Source organism: Stegastes partitus, unplaced genomic scaffold (assembly GCF_000690725.1).
Source record: "Stegastes partitus isolate 25-593 unplaced genomic scaffold, Stegastes_partitus-1.0.2 Scaffold975, whole genome shotgun sequence".
In the NCBI taxonomy this organism is placed as follows: domain Eukaryota; kingdom Metazoa; phylum Chordata; class Actinopteri; family Pomacentridae; genus Stegastes; species Stegastes partitus.
In genome coordinates, this window is record NW_007578706.1 from 70,567 (window position 1) to 87,860 (window position 17,294).

The following is a 17,294-nucleotide window of genomic DNA, read 5'->3' on the forward strand; positions in this document are numbered from 1 at the left end:
CTAAGAGCAGCGGGCCATTTGTTTATCTTACACAAAAAAATATACTTATATGTTTTCCAGACTTATAGAAGTCATTTAGACAGTAAATATTTGTGCTGCTGTTGTACAAAATACATTAGAAATTTAAATTAAAAAAAAAAAAAAAACAAAAAACAACGCAATTTTGGCATCATGGATTTCCTGATACTGCGATACCAGATATGTCTGTGTTTGTTGATGTGGTGTGCAAACTGGAAGAAGGGAAGGAAAAGGGATAGCTGAAGCACGTGTCTATTAGAAGTTTATGGGGCTAAATAACGTCTGCCGAATAAAGATGAACAATGCTAATTATCTGCTCAGTTGCTCAAAGTAATAAAGACAATAAATAGGTGAACTGCAGCTTTACGCTCCAAACCTATAATTAGGAATCGACTGCGCCTTAAATTTGACATACTGATGCTTTAACAACTCATTTACTGCTCTTCAGGTAACATTTTAAAGACTTTTCTCTGTGGCCAAGTTGCCGTCATCCAGCCCAAACAATCCAGCAATGAGCTTCACTCCTGTCTGCCATTGTTTATTTGTGATTAATTTATGTTGGATTTGTTTTGGTCTGCCCAGCTGTCCGTCCATCTGTTGAGGCCGTGACATAATGCGCGAGCCTGTGGAGTAGCTCCAGCTTTCCCTTCTTCATCCCCCCCATTTCCTGACGTCAGGGGCCCAGCCTCGACGTCGAGGAGATGGCAGGTCCTCTCCTCAGATCCACAAGCTACCATCACCTGCTATTCACTTAATTCAGTTACTCAATCTTTAACAGGAACACTTTCTTGTGGAAATCATTTACAAAAACTGCAGGTCTCTGTGGTTTGAACAGAAAAAGAACGAGCTACTAGAGAAACAAAAACGCATGTAACTTTGTTCAGCTAGTTGGGTTTTATAGAAAAACATGTTCTCGGCACTGGAAGGTAACAAAAACTGTATCAGCAAAAGAAAAAATGATTCCTCCTTCTAAATATGGGTCAATAGTTCACATGACACTGTCCACTCTGTTTCAGTATAATGGCATATTTGTATAATCCCAACCATTTGTGAGCATAATAATTGGTGTGTTCCTTTAAATTGATAACATACCTACAGAATGAGAGCTTTACATTAACACCAATAGCAATGAGAATGAAGAAATCAGAGATCAATTATGTCATGAAGCTTACCTCAACATGTAAGTGATAATCAGAAGCTTCACTTTCTGTCTTTGTCTCTCATTTTGCCTTTCAGTATCGTGGGTCACACTGAGCCATACACAAAGTTGTGCTGTAAGGGCTTCTGCATAGACATCCTGAAGAAACTGTCCCGCACCATAAAGTTCTCCTACGACCTCTACCTGGTCACCAACGGCAAACATGGCAAGCTGGTCCGGGGAATTTGGAACGGGATGATCGGAGAGGTATGAACTACAAGCAGATAGTTTACCATGGCAGCGGTCCCACTTCATTCAGGATCGCCAAGATAGTGAATGAGGTCACTTCTCTGTTAGCTGCTTCTCATCAGCCAGCAGTGAAATATTCACTGCCAAGATGCAAAACGTACATCCACAGAGAAAGAACAGAGTGCTGGAGGTTGAGTTAAATCAGATGATGCATGGTTATGTCTTTGAAGTACCTGCAATCAGTGATGCAAGTCTTAAAAGACTATTTGAACTGATAGATTTAGCTCTATTACAGCTACCTTGGCCACATGACAAACATCTACACCTTTCTAACACTTTGTTGTTGAAGGAGGTCCTAGTGACAATGGAGGTTATTCTGTATTTTTTAAGTTGTAATGAGGAAATCACAGGCAAACAGTTTAGGAGAAATAAAAACGTTGGCATGTACATGAATCCTTGGTTACTGCAGATAGGTTTCTCTCCTGCCCTAAGCATCATTCCTCCATCTAGTTAAAAAAAAAGGACAAATTGTCTAAATTTAATATTAATGAGGTTCAGAAACGGAATCATCATTAAGCTTTGAAACTAAAACACACCAACTTATAGTAACAATTTATCACTTTCACACAAAATAACTAAATTATTCAGGACATATAATGAAAATCATAATATTTTACAAAGGGAAGACTATATGCAAATATCCACTCACTGGTCACCTCATTATACACATCATTTTGGTATTGCTCCTTGCAGTTACTAACATGAGAACTAACAAATTCTACAACATGGATGATGTATAACTCACTGATTGACCCACTGAGGCATTACATTTATGAAACAATCAGGAAAGTGAAAGTTGGATTATTGTATGTGTGATGTAGAGTGAATTGATTCCAAATCAAAATTAAGATTTGAAACAATGCAGTTAGAAATCACCAAGGCTGCATTTCTGACCCAGCATTTAAAATGCTGTCTCAGTGGTTTTAAAAAATTCCTGTGTGACAGTCACATTTACCAATCAGAAGTGGCCCAAGGCACCTGCGTATGCAACCAAAAACAACAAAAACATGAAACCTAAGAAAATCGTTACAGTTGTGGTGCGGAAAAAAGGCCTCCATTGAGCCAGAAGCAATGTTGAACAATCTAGTCTTGGGGGAAAAAAGCAGCACTTCTGGGGTATGAGAGTATTTAAAATTTGAGGCAACAGATGTGCAACAAAATGTTGTGGGAGGCAACACAACGAATTATTAGTATTTGAAAAAGCACCACAGGCAGCTACGTGACAAGTGTATGGCCAAAAATTTGAGGGAAAGTCGTGATGTTCTACATCAGTCTAGTAAACAAACAACTACTTCAGAGTAATGTATGTTGTTCTACATGAAAAGATGCTGTAAGGCAACCAACACTACATTACCTCACTAAAGACATAGTGTCTGTTAAAGCCATGGTGAAAGATGGCTTTCAAAAACTCTACTGAATATTAGATAAAAGATACGCAACTCTCTTCCACACATACATCAGTCAAGCTGCCCTTCCTGAAAAAAAAGTTGAGCTGAAAAATGTGGGGTATGACCAGTGAATATATTGATGGCATGTGGTAATGTTACATCACATTTTAAATCCGGTACGCTGTGAAAGCTGAAGTGAAGCTTGACTTTAAAAAATGATATTACCAAGCAAATTGCAATATCTTGCTAAAAATACGCAACTCATTTAGCCCCAGTGATGATAGGCAAGACTGAAATAAGAAAAATAAAAAGGGAAGTCACGATTAATGAGTGCATGAATTGTTACCAAGGTCATCGTGATAGGTGAAGGAGGGACTGTTGTACAAAAAGGAGGAGTAAGTGTCCCTGTGAATAATCTCCAGTAAGCTTCCGCTGGCTGCCCCTCCTCTTGGGGAGTTGGAGGATACAATATTAGTTGGCCCTTTTTTCCCCTCTTTTCAAACACAGGAAGGCTATTGTGCTCAATGAGGCATCAACCTCCATAGGAGAGCTAATGGCTTGCATGAGGCGGAGTGTCTGGACTGTAAATCCACAGGCTCTCCATCAGCATGATAAACAGTGGTGTGGTATGGCAGAAAAGGCTGGAAAACCAGCCACAGCGGAATTTGAACTACACTAGTGGGAGTCTGAGAAACATTAGCAAAAAATAGCATCACCTCTTTTCAGAGGCCATCAGCGACCTTTAGTCTTCAGCGATTCATTCCTTTTCCAGCTTCTAAGGTTTTGTAAGCAAACGCTTTATGTAACAGGTATTATGGTATATGCGCCAAGACTTTATAATGGATTAGAGATGGATTAGATGGCAGATCATGCTTTACAATGCATTGGTTGAAAAAAAAAAAAAAGGCAAGATAACACTGGAAGAAGCTTTTGAGTTGCATCCGTCTGACTGCTGGATGGATGCTCAGAGTCAAAGGTTGTGTGTGTTGACTCAACTGATAAATCAGATTTATCTCAAAGGTCACCAGTGAATGTCCAGTATTATGTTGCTACAGAGGTACAATTTATGTTCAGGCAAACGTCCGATAGCCACTCGCACTTTTATCCCACCCAAAAAAATATCTCTATTGACTTTCCTTCCGCCACAGGTGTTCTACAAACGGGCAGACATGGCCATTGGCTCACTGACCATAAATGAAGAGCGCTCGGAGATTATTGACTTCTCAGTGCCATTTGTGGAGACGGGGATCAGTGTGATGGTGGCTAGAAGTAACGGGACAGTCTCTCCATCTGCTTTTTTAGGTGAGAAACTCCTCCGGAAAGCATTTTGCTTTTGTACGAAGAAACATGCTTAGTCTGGCTATCATTGGAGCCTCAGAGATGGCCTCATGGTTTTGTCCCACACTATATACTGTAACTGATACCGGTGTTGGCCAACAAAATTACCTGTGTTTGAACATACATGCATATTATCTGCCTGATTGTGCTCTGTCCCTACAGAACCTTACAGCCCAGCAGTTTGGGTAATGATGTTCGTCATGTGTCTGACAGTCGTGGCCATCACAGTGTTTGTCTTTGAATACTGCAGTCCGGTTGGGTATAACCGCAGTCTGGTCACTGCCAAAGGTGAGTTTTTATCACTCTCCCAAGCGTTACCATCACAACTACAGCATCATAGAAAGCCAAAAGTATCAATGTTGGATGAAAAAGCAACAGCTATTTTTGTTTGAAAAGTGCAACTTGAGGCATGTGTGCACTTGAAAATCAATTCTTTCTTGTAGACTGTAGCAACACAGAGTTTTTTTTTTTTTAGTTTTGTGCTGAAAGATACAACACATAGACAACTGTCTGTTGAAAACCAAAGTCAATATGTTGACCATTCCGTGGTAAAAATAGACAAGAGGTGGTAGAGATCAAATATAATTTCTGTTTCGTTCAGGTCAGGGTGAAAGTACAGGGAGCTCTAAATTTAGGTCTACTCTTCTTCAACAATCCTACCCTTGTGAAATGTTGTGTAATGTTCAACTACTTGTCATTAAATGTATTTAAATGACACTTTGATTATTTGTTATAGGACCAAGATGGTCTGCATGCCTGTTGTCATTTTCTGGGGGATCATATTTTCCTGTGTAATGAACAAATATTCCTGTACACATATGAAAACACTACAGATGAAACACAGAAGTATCCAGCTACAGTTCAATAAAAGCTTGAAGTCTCTGTTGCACTAATTTTTCATTAACATAAAAGCTACCATTATATTTACGTTTTCAGATTTAGGTATACAAATAAAAAAATCGTTTACCTTACACATTTAATTTCATTCTGATTATGTCAGTGTGTACTAGTTGTAATTAATATTATAAGCAGGTTTGTATTTTAAATTAGCAGTAATCGTTGTATTTTGTCATTGTGAAACAAAACACATTTCTGATGTGATTTGATGTGACCTGAACTCCCAGAGAGATGCAACAAACACTGCAATCTTAAGGGTATGAAGAGGCTTCAGAGAACATGTGATATCCAAGCCTATTTACAGTGACCACATATTGGATCAATGCCTAGTAAATTGAGATACTGCAGTTTCATTTCAGAGCCATGTGGTCTATAAAGTATCCTACAATAGATGACTAAAGGTCAAATGGGGTAAGCTCGTGGCTTAGTCTTGGTTTTACATGTTTTATAATGTATGTCATATATGATGCTAAAATGTATAGCAATGTCAAAAAAGGACATGTTCTCATTGCACAACTAAGACAATCTGGCTGTACACATTTTAGTTTAGAATGTAACTGAGGTTTACCTGAACCAAACTTTCTTTCAGCCTGCCAGCTGGTTCACTGTTACTGTGTCTTATTGTCTTCAATAGTCAATTGACTCAAGGATCAATCTCTTCATCACAATAGCAACCCTGACATGTTCCAGTTTGTATTATAAAACTAAGCCAATAACACAGATCACCTGTATATCCAGATAGACAGATAGATAGACTTAAGAGCACAACACAACATGAGTAATCAAGACTATACAGTGGTGGCTACAGATAGAGAGAAGTGGCTGCATCAGAGGCAAAGAAGTGCACTTTTAAAATATATATGATTAGAATAATGCTGAATATTGTAGATGTTGACCGCACAATGAAAGACCTTATATCGGGGTACTGGACATTACAACAAGCATTTTTTTCCAGTATTTTTTGAAATCTTATGATTAAGTGAATCAATTAATTGAGGAAATAATCTGCAGGTTAAATGATCATGCACACAAAAACTACAACATTTTCTACCATGAACAGGCTGATACTAAGTCTTGTCCGCTCTGGACCTCATCCTTTCTAGATCCTGGAGGTCCCACCTTCACCATCGGGAAGTCAGTGTGGCTGCTGTGGGGAATCGTCTTCAACAACTCTGTACCTATTGAGAATCCAAAGGGCACCACTAGTAAAATAATGGTCCTAGTCTGGGCTTTCTTTGCTGTCATCTTCCTGGCTTCCTACACAGCCAACCTGGCTGCCTTCATGATCCAGGAGCAGTACATCGACACAGTCTCTGGACTGAGTGACAAAAAGGTACAGACCTCTGTCATTGACAGTCCTGTGCGTGTTGCTGTGTTTAATGTAGAGATTAGGAAAAACACAAAGTGGTCTATTTTGGTTGTGTAAACAACGTGTGGTGGAGCTATGAAAGGTAAATATCCAGAAGTGGCAATGTCATGGCTGTGACTTTTCACTTTGCCTGCAAAATATAAAAGGTCTCATAGAGTAAGTGGTGAAATTGAATTACATACCCAGACTCTTTATAAGGGATGTCAATGGAAAGCCTATGAAATGTAATACCCAAGTGGATTTTCTGGGGAGACAGTGATTATAATTTCCTGGTATTATCTTATTCATATTTGTCTGGCCTGGGGATGTGTTTTATAGGAGTATTGACAAGGAAATCCATGTTAAAGCATCAGCACAAAAAAATGATTTGTAGACTCTTAGCTTGCAGGCAACTTAGGGGATTAAAGAGGCATTTGAGGAAAAGACCAAGCTGTCCACTGCTCATTACGAATCTAGCAAAGTCATTTAAAATTCTCGTTTCATTATACATTAACTCTGCTATGCAGTGAAAGAAACAGAGCCATTTTGACAGTGAGCCCATAGATTATTGAACAGTGCTCTGCGTGGCAGCATGGTGGGAATGGAGGACTGAACTGCTGTTTGTCCAGCTGTGCTGAACCCCTCAGGTTAAGTAAATGTAAATGAGGTACAAGATGAAGCCACAGAAAGTGACCTTGTATCAGAGGAGAGAGTGATAAAGATGAGCAGAGCCGCTCTAAGGACACTGTGCTGTGTTAAGGCAGATGATTACCTCATTCCTACAGAACAGACACTTCACTTATAAGAACAGTCCTTGTGAGTGGGTAACACATCATGTTAACTCTGACATCGCCCAACCTCCTCCAATCCACTTCACTACATCTCTTCTCTTTGTAATACTAGGAGGGCGTACGCAGAAAACCTTTTAGCAACATGCTGGCAAGATACAGAAAAGGTCAATCCAAGCAGACAATGAAGAGATGTGAATAATCACAAGAAAAACACCAGCACTGGCCATTTGGTAACACGTTTTCAACAATGGATAATTACATTTTCCTGAAACAATCCCACCAAGGTCAAAGTAGCAGAATATCATGCACTGAAAACATCATGGAGGAGAAGCTCCAGCAGATGTCTGGGAATTCTAAGTGTGTTCTATCCGTGTGTGCTGACAGATGTAAACTTTGAAAGTCGACAGTGGACACCCTAGTCAAGTCTCAGTCAGACTAAAATGGGTACGCATTGGCATGCTATACAGACAGTCACATTTCTCCCATATGAACACAGAACATAAGACGGTGTTCCTGTGGATGTTTATTCATGGCTGACTGTGCCTTTGCACTTTTTTCCTGAATATAGCTGCTACTGACAAACTAGGCTGCCACAGTAAATCAATGTGATTACTCCAGAGATGTGTTGAGGACAGTGAGAAGACACAGCACGGGATTTCTGAAGGATTTTGGAACCTCGAGCTATGTTTGAGCATGTACAAATCAAAGCAGCTCCAAAGGTCCGACAGCAACTACTTCACTTATAATGTTTGAAATGATGAATTATGAAGGTGAGGGGGATGGAGACTGTCCTTGTGCAGCTTCTCCTCATGACAAGAATTGGTTTTAAGCACTCATTTTTCTGGTGCATGTGCAGTAGGTCAGCTTGAAGTGCATACAGAATCCATGGAGAGGTCCTTATGGACACTCATGAATTTGGGTGGGTGACAGTTCAGGTCACACATACCCTTTTGGATGTCTGCAGAGAATCAGAAAGCATGAACTTGTCTTTAACATTTATTTACTGCTAGCCTCCCTAGTCAGCACCAGAAATACTATCTGGTTAAATTAATTTTAATATTTTATTAGCGGTTGCACCGTGGTTCGTGGGTTAGCACCATCGCCTCACAGCTCGAAGATCTCTGGTTCACATCTCGGACTGGGCCTGGGATATTTCTGCATGGAATTTGCATGTTCTCCCCATGCAGAGTGGGTTCTATTCAGGTTCTCTGGCTTCTTCCATAGTTCAAAAACATGCTGAGGTTAATTGGTGATTCTAAATTGTCCGTAAGTGTGCATGTGAGTGTGCTTAGTTGTCTGTCTCTAAGTGTAGCCCCGCAATAGACTGTTGACCTGTCCAGGGTGTCCCCTGCCTTCGTCCTGAGTCAGCTGGGATAGGCTCCAGCCCTCCCATGACCCAAGGGAGGATTAAGCAGTGTAGGGATAATGGATGGATACAGCTATCCAACACTAGTTGGAGGTGAAGCCCGGGCAGTCCCCTGCTCCCTGAGGATGTTGCACATCATTGGAAGGGAAAGTGTGAGAGATGACAGGAAAATGCATACATTTATGTCAAACAAGGTTGCAAAGCAACACACTGTTTACTGCCATGAGTATTCACCTCCTAAAGGCCCATTCTGAGGCAGCAAACCCCTGCTTTGATTTCAGAAATGAAGATATGTAGACTGTCAAAATAAACTGCCATTTAACTAGTCAACTGGAAAACCACATTCAGGATCCCTGACGGGAGCACTACTAACCAGATTCAATTCATATTCACCAATATGAAGTTGCTGAACTGATGATGCTATGATCTGATTTGGCCTGAAAAAAACATGCTGCAGCTGTTATGGCTGCACCAGACATGCTTCCACTCAACTTTGTAGAAGGTAAAGAATTCTGAAAATGAATTCAATATATTGAGCCCAAAGGCAGAGTGCCAAAGTACAAAATGATCACAATTAGACTGGAGCACAACCAGTGTTTCCTTACACTTAGAGTAGTTGACTAGCCGAAATTAAAACTATTGTTAAATCAACAGAGAAATTAGATGCTCAGAACATACCCATTAAGCACAAACTTTAGCTCAAATTGTCCCTCTTCTTGTGTACTGTAAAGGTACTCGCATAAGGTTATTAAAAAGTGTGAGTTTCATATTTCTATCCATCCCACTTCTTTTCCTCACAGATGATTAAATGCATACAGTACTGCCAAAAGCAAAAAGATAAAACAAGAAGTTAATTTCTTACTGCAGACAAGGACAGGATGAAGGAAATTTGTATCCCTCTGGACACCGTGTCCTGGACACGGAGTTCATTTCTATTGTCGGATCTTTGGATTGTAGAGTTAGATATGTAAATTAACAGAACAAGAAGCCAGCAGGATAACTATCAAAAAAGCAGTTAGCAGTTGAGGGCAAAAATCACACAAACGCTAGCATGGACAATGTCATTATATTAGAATTTCAGAGCTTTTTATCTGGGCCTTTCAGATCTTATGCCCTTAAATAAAATCACTCAACATCGGGGTGATGGAACAAAGTGAATTCAACTATCTGCACAATTACAAGGCCACTACAGTGATTATTGCTCAGTTCTGATACTTATGAAGAATAAAATGATTTAAATAATGTTTTATCCACTGACATGGGTATTCAGTCATATTTTATATCTATTTTGTTATTCTAAATTCTTATTCTACCTCCCTCTACAGTTTCAAAAGCCACAGGAGCAGTACCCTCCGTTCCGCTTCGGTACAGTCCCAAATGGCAGCACAGAGCGCAACATAAGGAGTAACTACCCCGAGATGCACTCCCACATGGTCAAATACAACCAGAAAGGAGTAGAGGATGCCCTTAACAGCCTCAAAACAGGGTAGGTGTCTGCCAAGAATCATAATACAATATATACAATAGAATGGAGAGCCAAAGCAGAGCCAAACAGCTACATCAGGGCCATTTAAGCAAAGATTCTTTTCTTCACTCTTCTAGGAAACTGGATGCTTTTATCTATGATGCTGCTGTGCTGAATTACATGGCTGGCAAAGATGAAGGCTGCAAGCTGGTGACCATTGGCAGTGGGAAAGTGTTTGCTACCACTGGTTATGGCATCGCCCTGCAGAAGGATTCACGCTGGAAACGACCCATCGACCTGGCCCTGCTCCAATTCCTGGCTGATGGTAAATTCTTCATCTATATACAACAGACGCTGAATTTCATAAAACTTGACCATATAATAAAAGGTATTTGTTCCCGTAAACCTGAATGGGAACAACAACATTGTGAGAGAAAAACATCCATAATTTACTGTCATAATACAACAAAAGCTACCATCCTGATAACAACAAGACAGTAAGTTTAAATCAGTGGCGTGCGGTGCGGTTCATGGCTGGTGAGGCACTGACTTCATCAGAATCAGATTTACAAATATATGCACTCTACAGAGTAGCTTATTTGCCATTTGATGTTTCATGTTTGCATTCTTTACACACACAAACTGTAGCCAACAAAACACATGTTTTATTTTTTAAACAAAAAAAAGGTATTGCTGTCTTACCTTTACCTTTAAATTAAGTCCATGCTCCGCTCCTTCTGGACAAAATATTTGTTACTTTTTTGTAAAAGTCTCCTTATCTTCCCAAGTCAAGTGCAGTCACTGCTTTATGATCGCTCAGCACACGAAACACGTTACACACATACAGTTGGTAACAAAAAATATATACATCAGCTAAATTATGGAAAATCAGTTCATATATTAAATGTGTTTGAACCATTTTAATAGCGACATACAGACAGCAGTACACTGTCACTGCATGGCAGCCAGCGCAGTTAGCAAGGGATTGCACAACCCAAGGTGAGGCTCAGCTCACTGCTGCCTCACCAGCTTCTCTTCCAAACATTTGAATGGGAAATTGCGAAAACTCAGCGATTCTGAAAAAAAAAAAATCAGCAAAATTGGTGAGACTTATTTAAACCACCGCACGCACTGGTTTAAATATATTATAATAAAATGCACAGATTCAAAGACAGGTCATAAATGTATTTCACTAAAGCCAAGTTTCAAGATGTGATTCACATAAAAAAAATATATTCTTCTACCCTTAGCTGACTAGGCAAGTCATTTTAAAGCCTCAGCAAAGGTCTGGTCACCTTTGACAGAATATGCAATGAGCAGGAAGATGGTAATAATGTACATTGCATAATGTTTGACAGAGGCCATAGACAGGGCTATGATATTATTATTTCTCACATCCACAGCAAAATCATGCCATTTAGACAGAAATTTGTTTTGTTTTTGGTGACAAACAGTACGTCAACAGCTGGAACACAAACAAAGAAATAAAAATTGGGAAAGTAGTTCTTTGAGGCCACTATTAGATGGGATATGCAATGATTTAATAACTTAGCAAAACTGTGCAAAATAGTTTTTTATTGTCAAATAAATAATGATCTAACATGTTTTTATGAAAGAGGTTCTCCAGTAACAATATGAGGGGTTTAAACTGCAACAGGGTATTGCAACAGATATCTGTGGCATCAGAGAAAATGAATGGGGTGAGAACGCTGGCTCATAATGCTTGCTTTTTTACTTCAGATGTATCTGATAATTCCTCCACTTCAGAAGAAATAAAATCTGTATTTAAAATGGTCACAACCAGCGCAACATACCGTAGCTTTATTTTATGGGGTCACAAGTTAAAATGCTCCAGACCTTTACCTGATACTAGTTTTAAATTTGCTGCAGCCATTATTTGCTTTTCTTCTTTTGTAAGACCAACTGCTGTGTAATCTGGATTTTCAATTTGCTCGGCCTCAAAGAGAAGAACCAGCGTTATTCAGTTGTATCTGGGGTGCTGGTTATTTGAGAGAATTTCATTATCCCATGCAAATGCATTTCATAGGAGATTGGAGGATGTTCCATTACTCACTCAAACCCAAATAATACTAGTGTTATGCAAATAGAGCTTAATCCTGCATTCTGTGCTCTTCCCTCACAGGTGACACACAAAAGCTGCAGACCGTCTGGCTCACAGGTATTTGCCGTAATGAAAAGAAGGAGGTCATGAGCAGTAAGCTGGACATTGACAACATGGCAGGGGTCTTCTATATGCTGCTTGTAGCCATGGGCCTGAGCCTGCTGGTTTTTGCTTGGGAACATCTGCTCTACTGGAAACTACGACATTCAGTGCGCAAATCAGAGCGATTGGACTTCCTCCTCGCCATCAGTCGAGTAAGTAATACTCACATATGAAATGCAATGCAGGATGTAGTTCCTTATGTTCATATGATATTTAAATAATTGGTCTTTTTAAAGTAACAGCAGCAACTTAAGCAGTTGCAAAGCCTGCTGTTTTTTTTTCTACAGTATCCTTCAATACACAGCTTTACAAATATTGTAAATCCAAAAAGTCAAATCAGTACAAAAGCACAACAGTTCAAGGCCAGCAACAATAAAAAAAAAAAAAAAAGACAGTAAAATAAAATGAGCTTAAGGCAATAAAAGGAGTTCATGGATACTTGCTGAAATAAAGCGATGGTCATGATGCCTGAGCAACAGAATTTAAATTGCCCCATTAAAAAAACCTTCATCTGTGTGTCGAAAGCAGTCAAAGGTGAGATTATGTATTCCAAACTGATACTTAATTTGAAAGTAAAATAAAGCTGGTGGGATAAAAATGGAGAAACTAATATGGCAAGTGCATGATCAGCAACTTACTCGTTTATATTCCTGAGCCGTTTTTAAGATCAAGCTGTGTGCAAACAACATTTCAATCACAGCAAAACGGACATATAACAACCAGAAACAACAATTAGTCTCTTTCTGCAAAGTCACCAAGATGAGATCAGTAACTGCACAGGACTGAAAGCCTTTGGGAGTTCAGTAGATTGTTGGCACATTCTGGTATCTGATGAAGCTTAAAGATTGTAATTTTACCCTTCTGTCTCTCTGCAGGGCATCTACAGCTGCTTCAATGGAGTAGAGCAAACTGACCGCAATGGGAGCATGCCGAGTCCAGATGTCACTACCAACTATACACAAGCAAACATGCTAAAGATGCTGAAGACAGCCAAGGACATGGTGTCCTCTGCCAGAGTGGAGAACTCTCTAGACAATGCCACCAAAACAATAGAGAACTGGAGCAGGCGGGGAGGTGACAATGTGCGGGTAGGCCTGCCACCCAGAATTACAACCACAGACATGACCCATGGCCGCCTGCCCTACATCTCAAGCATCACGGACAACCACTCCCCATACCCTCAGAGGGCCATTACACCCACGTTCCCAATTCATTATGGGGATACTTCCACCCAACCCCTCCTGGATAAGCCCCGAGTGGTAACCAGGCCCACCCCACTCCGCTACACGCTGCCTTCCCGAAGCAGTCAACATGTCTTAGAGAGGACTCTACCTATCTCCAGCCTCAGCAGCCCTCACATCGCCATGAGGGATCCTGCTCCTCCTGGAACTCCCAACCCCCACCACGGCAGCAGGCTGTATGTGGAGAACCAGGCCCGGATGCCCACATCCCCTTTTGTCCCGTACAGGGAGTTCCAGGTGCCCGATATTTATGTGGAACACAAAGCACCTCTGAGGAGGAAGTTCAGCTATCCCCCTGACTGTGTGAGCCGGAGAAGGAGGTCCCATAGCTATGTGTTTGATGCTGCAGACCCCAGAGTGAGAGGGGATTATGATGAACCTCGATCCTGCCTTGCTGAGTTGAGGGCCAATCACCTCCTTAACAACCACGCCCCTGATGCAGCAGCCATGGCCTGCACTCCAGGACACTACCCAGGCGGCAGCACCAGCTGCAACTCCTGTATGAAGTCCTACCTGGAGCCTGAAATGGATGACATACCACTCCTGGGGAAGGACAAACTAAACCGCCGCGCCTCATTCCTCAAAGCCACATGGGGCAACGATAGGATCCGTCAGGTAGATGAAACAAAGCCCTCCACGTCCACATCTCCCTCCACCAGAGTAGACATGCCTGACCTGTTTCCACGGGTTGTAGTGGCTAACCCAAAGCCCCACAAATTATATGGCAGTCTGGGGCACAACCTCTCCTGCTACCCCTTGGCTGCTGAGCCAGCCTATCTGGACCCAGCCCACATGGGTTCCTACCCCTACAAGCAAAAGCTTAAGTACTCTGAGTCCACCCGGCTGCCCTCTTACAGGGAAGCCATCTTGCAGAATGCCGCTGCCCTGCGCCGCTCCTCCTCCACAGTGGTGCATAGACACTACTCCACCTACCTGAACTCATACACAGACTTACCAGTGTATGTGGGGCCACTGGCCCAGGGACCGTCCCAGTTCTACAACGGTTCCAAGGACATGTGCCACTTGTTTCCCTGTACAAGCCACTGCCCAGATAATGCAGCAATGCTGCCTCGAATGAGTGACAGGCAGGTTGTTTACCACAACAATATGTTTGGGGCCTATGATGGCTCAGGAAAGAGGGAAGACCCAGGTTCTGGGAGCAGAGAGCGAAGGCAGGTGTTGGTGGCGCGCAGAGTCAACAGTCCCTATGTGCCAAAGCCCTGGGGCAGGGTATCCAGTCTGGAGTCTGAGGTCTGAACCACCATCCTTACTGGTCCTCCATCAGGCTCTCTGACTGAGCCCCTCTGAGGAGGGGAATGCCTGGAGGTTCTCCTCTCAGCCTCTGGTTAAAGCAAAAAGTAACCTTTACACCAATAGTGTATTTGAGAGTGTTGACTCTCAATTATCAGTGCAATAATATCTCGGGCGGCAAAATGTGAAGGAGAAGACACTCAAAAGCAAATTACTGCTGGGACTTTGTAAGCCAAACTTAAAACACTAATAAAAGAAAAGGCAATGTTGAAAAGTATTTATTACATAAGAATTTAACCTGTTGATTGTTATTTAAAGGATTTTTAAATGCTGTGTTGCTATGTGAAAGAATTCTGGGAGACAATATACTGTAGCCTCTCAATCTGATTACAAGTTGAGACATTTCTTTCTCTCATTTTTTTTCAAAATCATTTCAGTACCCTCCATTTCAACCGAGTGATAAATTATTCAGATAATTTTCAGATCAAACCACTGATATGTCTTCCGTAAATTTTCTAAGTCCACGACCTTGGGTGCACCGTTGTTCTTCTGAGACTTTCTGCTCCACTGGTCATTAATGTAATTTGACTGGGATTTTAAAAGGGAAAAGCATATAAAGTATCATGTGTATTTCCAATGTTACACTACCCTTTAATAAAGAACAAGGCCATCTCAAGGGCCTTTTGGAAATGTCCTCTGTCCTCTCAATGTGTATGCTCTCATATACAATGATACAGTGATTGACATTCTACTTTCAATTGTGTTCTATTACACCCACAGTCTACTATTTCAGTCTGTCAACCATCACAACATAGATGATCATCCAGTATGTATACAATTCCATGTACATTTTCTGATAATCTGCAGCATTATGTGTTTCAACAGTGTACCTCCAATTACTTTCAGGAACAGTCTATATTGAAGTTAAACAGACAAACCTTAATGAATCGGTCCACCTGACTGCAGCTGTATTTGTCCACTGTGCCATAAGTCATTTATAGTCAACAGATTAGGATTATTGTGCACGTAAGCAAATGATAATCAGGATGACAGTTTTTGATTTCAACAGTGAAATGAATATCACCAAATTGCAATACTGATGTTTAAAAGGCTGCTCCACTCACTGAAAACTCAGCACATAAAAAATTTTGCTCATGGAAAACAGCCTCAGTATATAAATCACTTAGTCCCAGCTTGGGTAAAAACATTAGAGTGCCTTTATTCACTCTTTTCAGAGTAATTATTGGTCACACACCTGTCTTAGTTGCTGCACTGCACTGAGTAGACACTAGAGGCTTTTCTGTGAGGTATGTGAGGCACTATGAAACATCAGTAAATTGTAGAGTCTATCGACAAGCAGATGTTCAGCAAACAAGCTGTTTTGGGTACAATTTCATTTACATGTTGCCTCTAGGAGACACACTGAATTCAGGTGAAGAAGAACCTTATTTTCAGCCCGATTCAGATTTTTACATTAGCAGGGTTATAGCACAAGATAGGTGTGACAGCAGGTTTCTATTTATTTAAATGTGAAAGGGCAATGAAATAGTGTGTCTTCAAATTAGTAAACAGTCATAATAAATCTCAATATTGATCAAAATAATAGTGCAGTCCTATCATACATGTTTCTAACACAAAACACCACAGTTTGAATCAAACAGGCAGAACGAATGCTGTAAAAAGCATGATGAAATAAAAAGGATTCAGTAGTTGGTTCGCTCATTCACGAACCATTAACATCTGTGTGGCATTTACATAAAATGCAGCACTTTTTAGTTTACTTTTTAAAGCTTACTGTGCGATCATGTAAAACTTGTACTTTCCAAAGAAACCTACTCACGATGTCAAAACTAAAACAAAACCATGCCAGCCCATAACAACTCTAATAAACAACAAATACCAGCGTTCACTTTCCATCACTATATAAATCACCAAAGCACAACAGTGCATGAGCCAAGCAACAAGCAAATGAAGATTAGTAAAGCTCAGCCACGACAAGAAAATTCACTGCAATTTAAAACCAAATATCGCAAATTACACACATAGCAGAATAAACGCTCAAGTTGGCAGCCAACAGATCCCAAATAATCAACCACGAGCAGATCTGCAGAGAGCAACAAAATCTGTCAGCAAAATTGGCTCTCTGCAAGACAGTGCTGATGTTTACATCCCTCGAGCCAAAATACAGTATTACCCTTTGCCTCAAAGCTGGTTACAAAACTACAACAACAACAAACTGGAGAGAAACATAATGCAAAGCCAATCCCGCTCATAACAACACACACAACTCAGATGGCCTTAATTGTAACTGATCATGGCGAAAGTCAGCAGCATGAAAGCATGGTAGTAAATGTGTCAATCCACAGCCACAAGTAAATGTGCTTACTCATAGGAAGTTAATTCATAATTGATAACATTGCAACTCTGCACATACAAAACAGCAGAGCGATAACAGAAAACAGCAGACACAAAAAACATCAGCAGCATCAAGCACAGAAACATTTAATAGAGCCAAGATGT

At 40.7% G+C, this 17,294-nt stretch overlaps 1 protein-coding gene across 3 annotated transcripts in view; it reads left to right on the forward strand.

Moving 5' to 3' along the window:
- grin2ca (glutamate receptor, ionotropic, N-methyl D-aspartate 2Ca) overlaps positions 1-14,855 on the forward strand; it is a 50,576-nt gene extending 35,721 nt beyond the window's left edge. For all 3 annotated transcript variants that reach the window (XM_008294584.1, XM_008294585.1, XM_008294583.1), the window contains exons 5-12: positions 1,255-1,423; positions 4,002-4,155; positions 4,354-4,479; positions 6,192-6,421; positions 9,919-10,079; positions 10,196-10,383; positions 12,202-12,434; positions 13,158-14,855. In XM_008294584.1, coding sequence (XP_008292806.1) covers positions 1,255-1,423; positions 4,002-4,155; positions 4,354-4,479; positions 6,192-6,421; positions 9,919-10,079; positions 10,196-10,383; positions 12,202-12,434; positions 13,158-14,780 — 2,884 coding nt within the window. In that variant the 3' untranslated portion in view covers positions 14,781-14,855. The remainder of the gene's footprint in view (positions 1-1,254; positions 1,424-4,001; positions 4,156-4,353; positions 4,480-6,191; positions 6,422-9,918; positions 10,080-10,195; positions 10,384-12,201; positions 12,435-13,157) is intronic.
- The last annotated feature ends 2,439 nt before the right edge of the window (positions 14,856-17,294 follow it).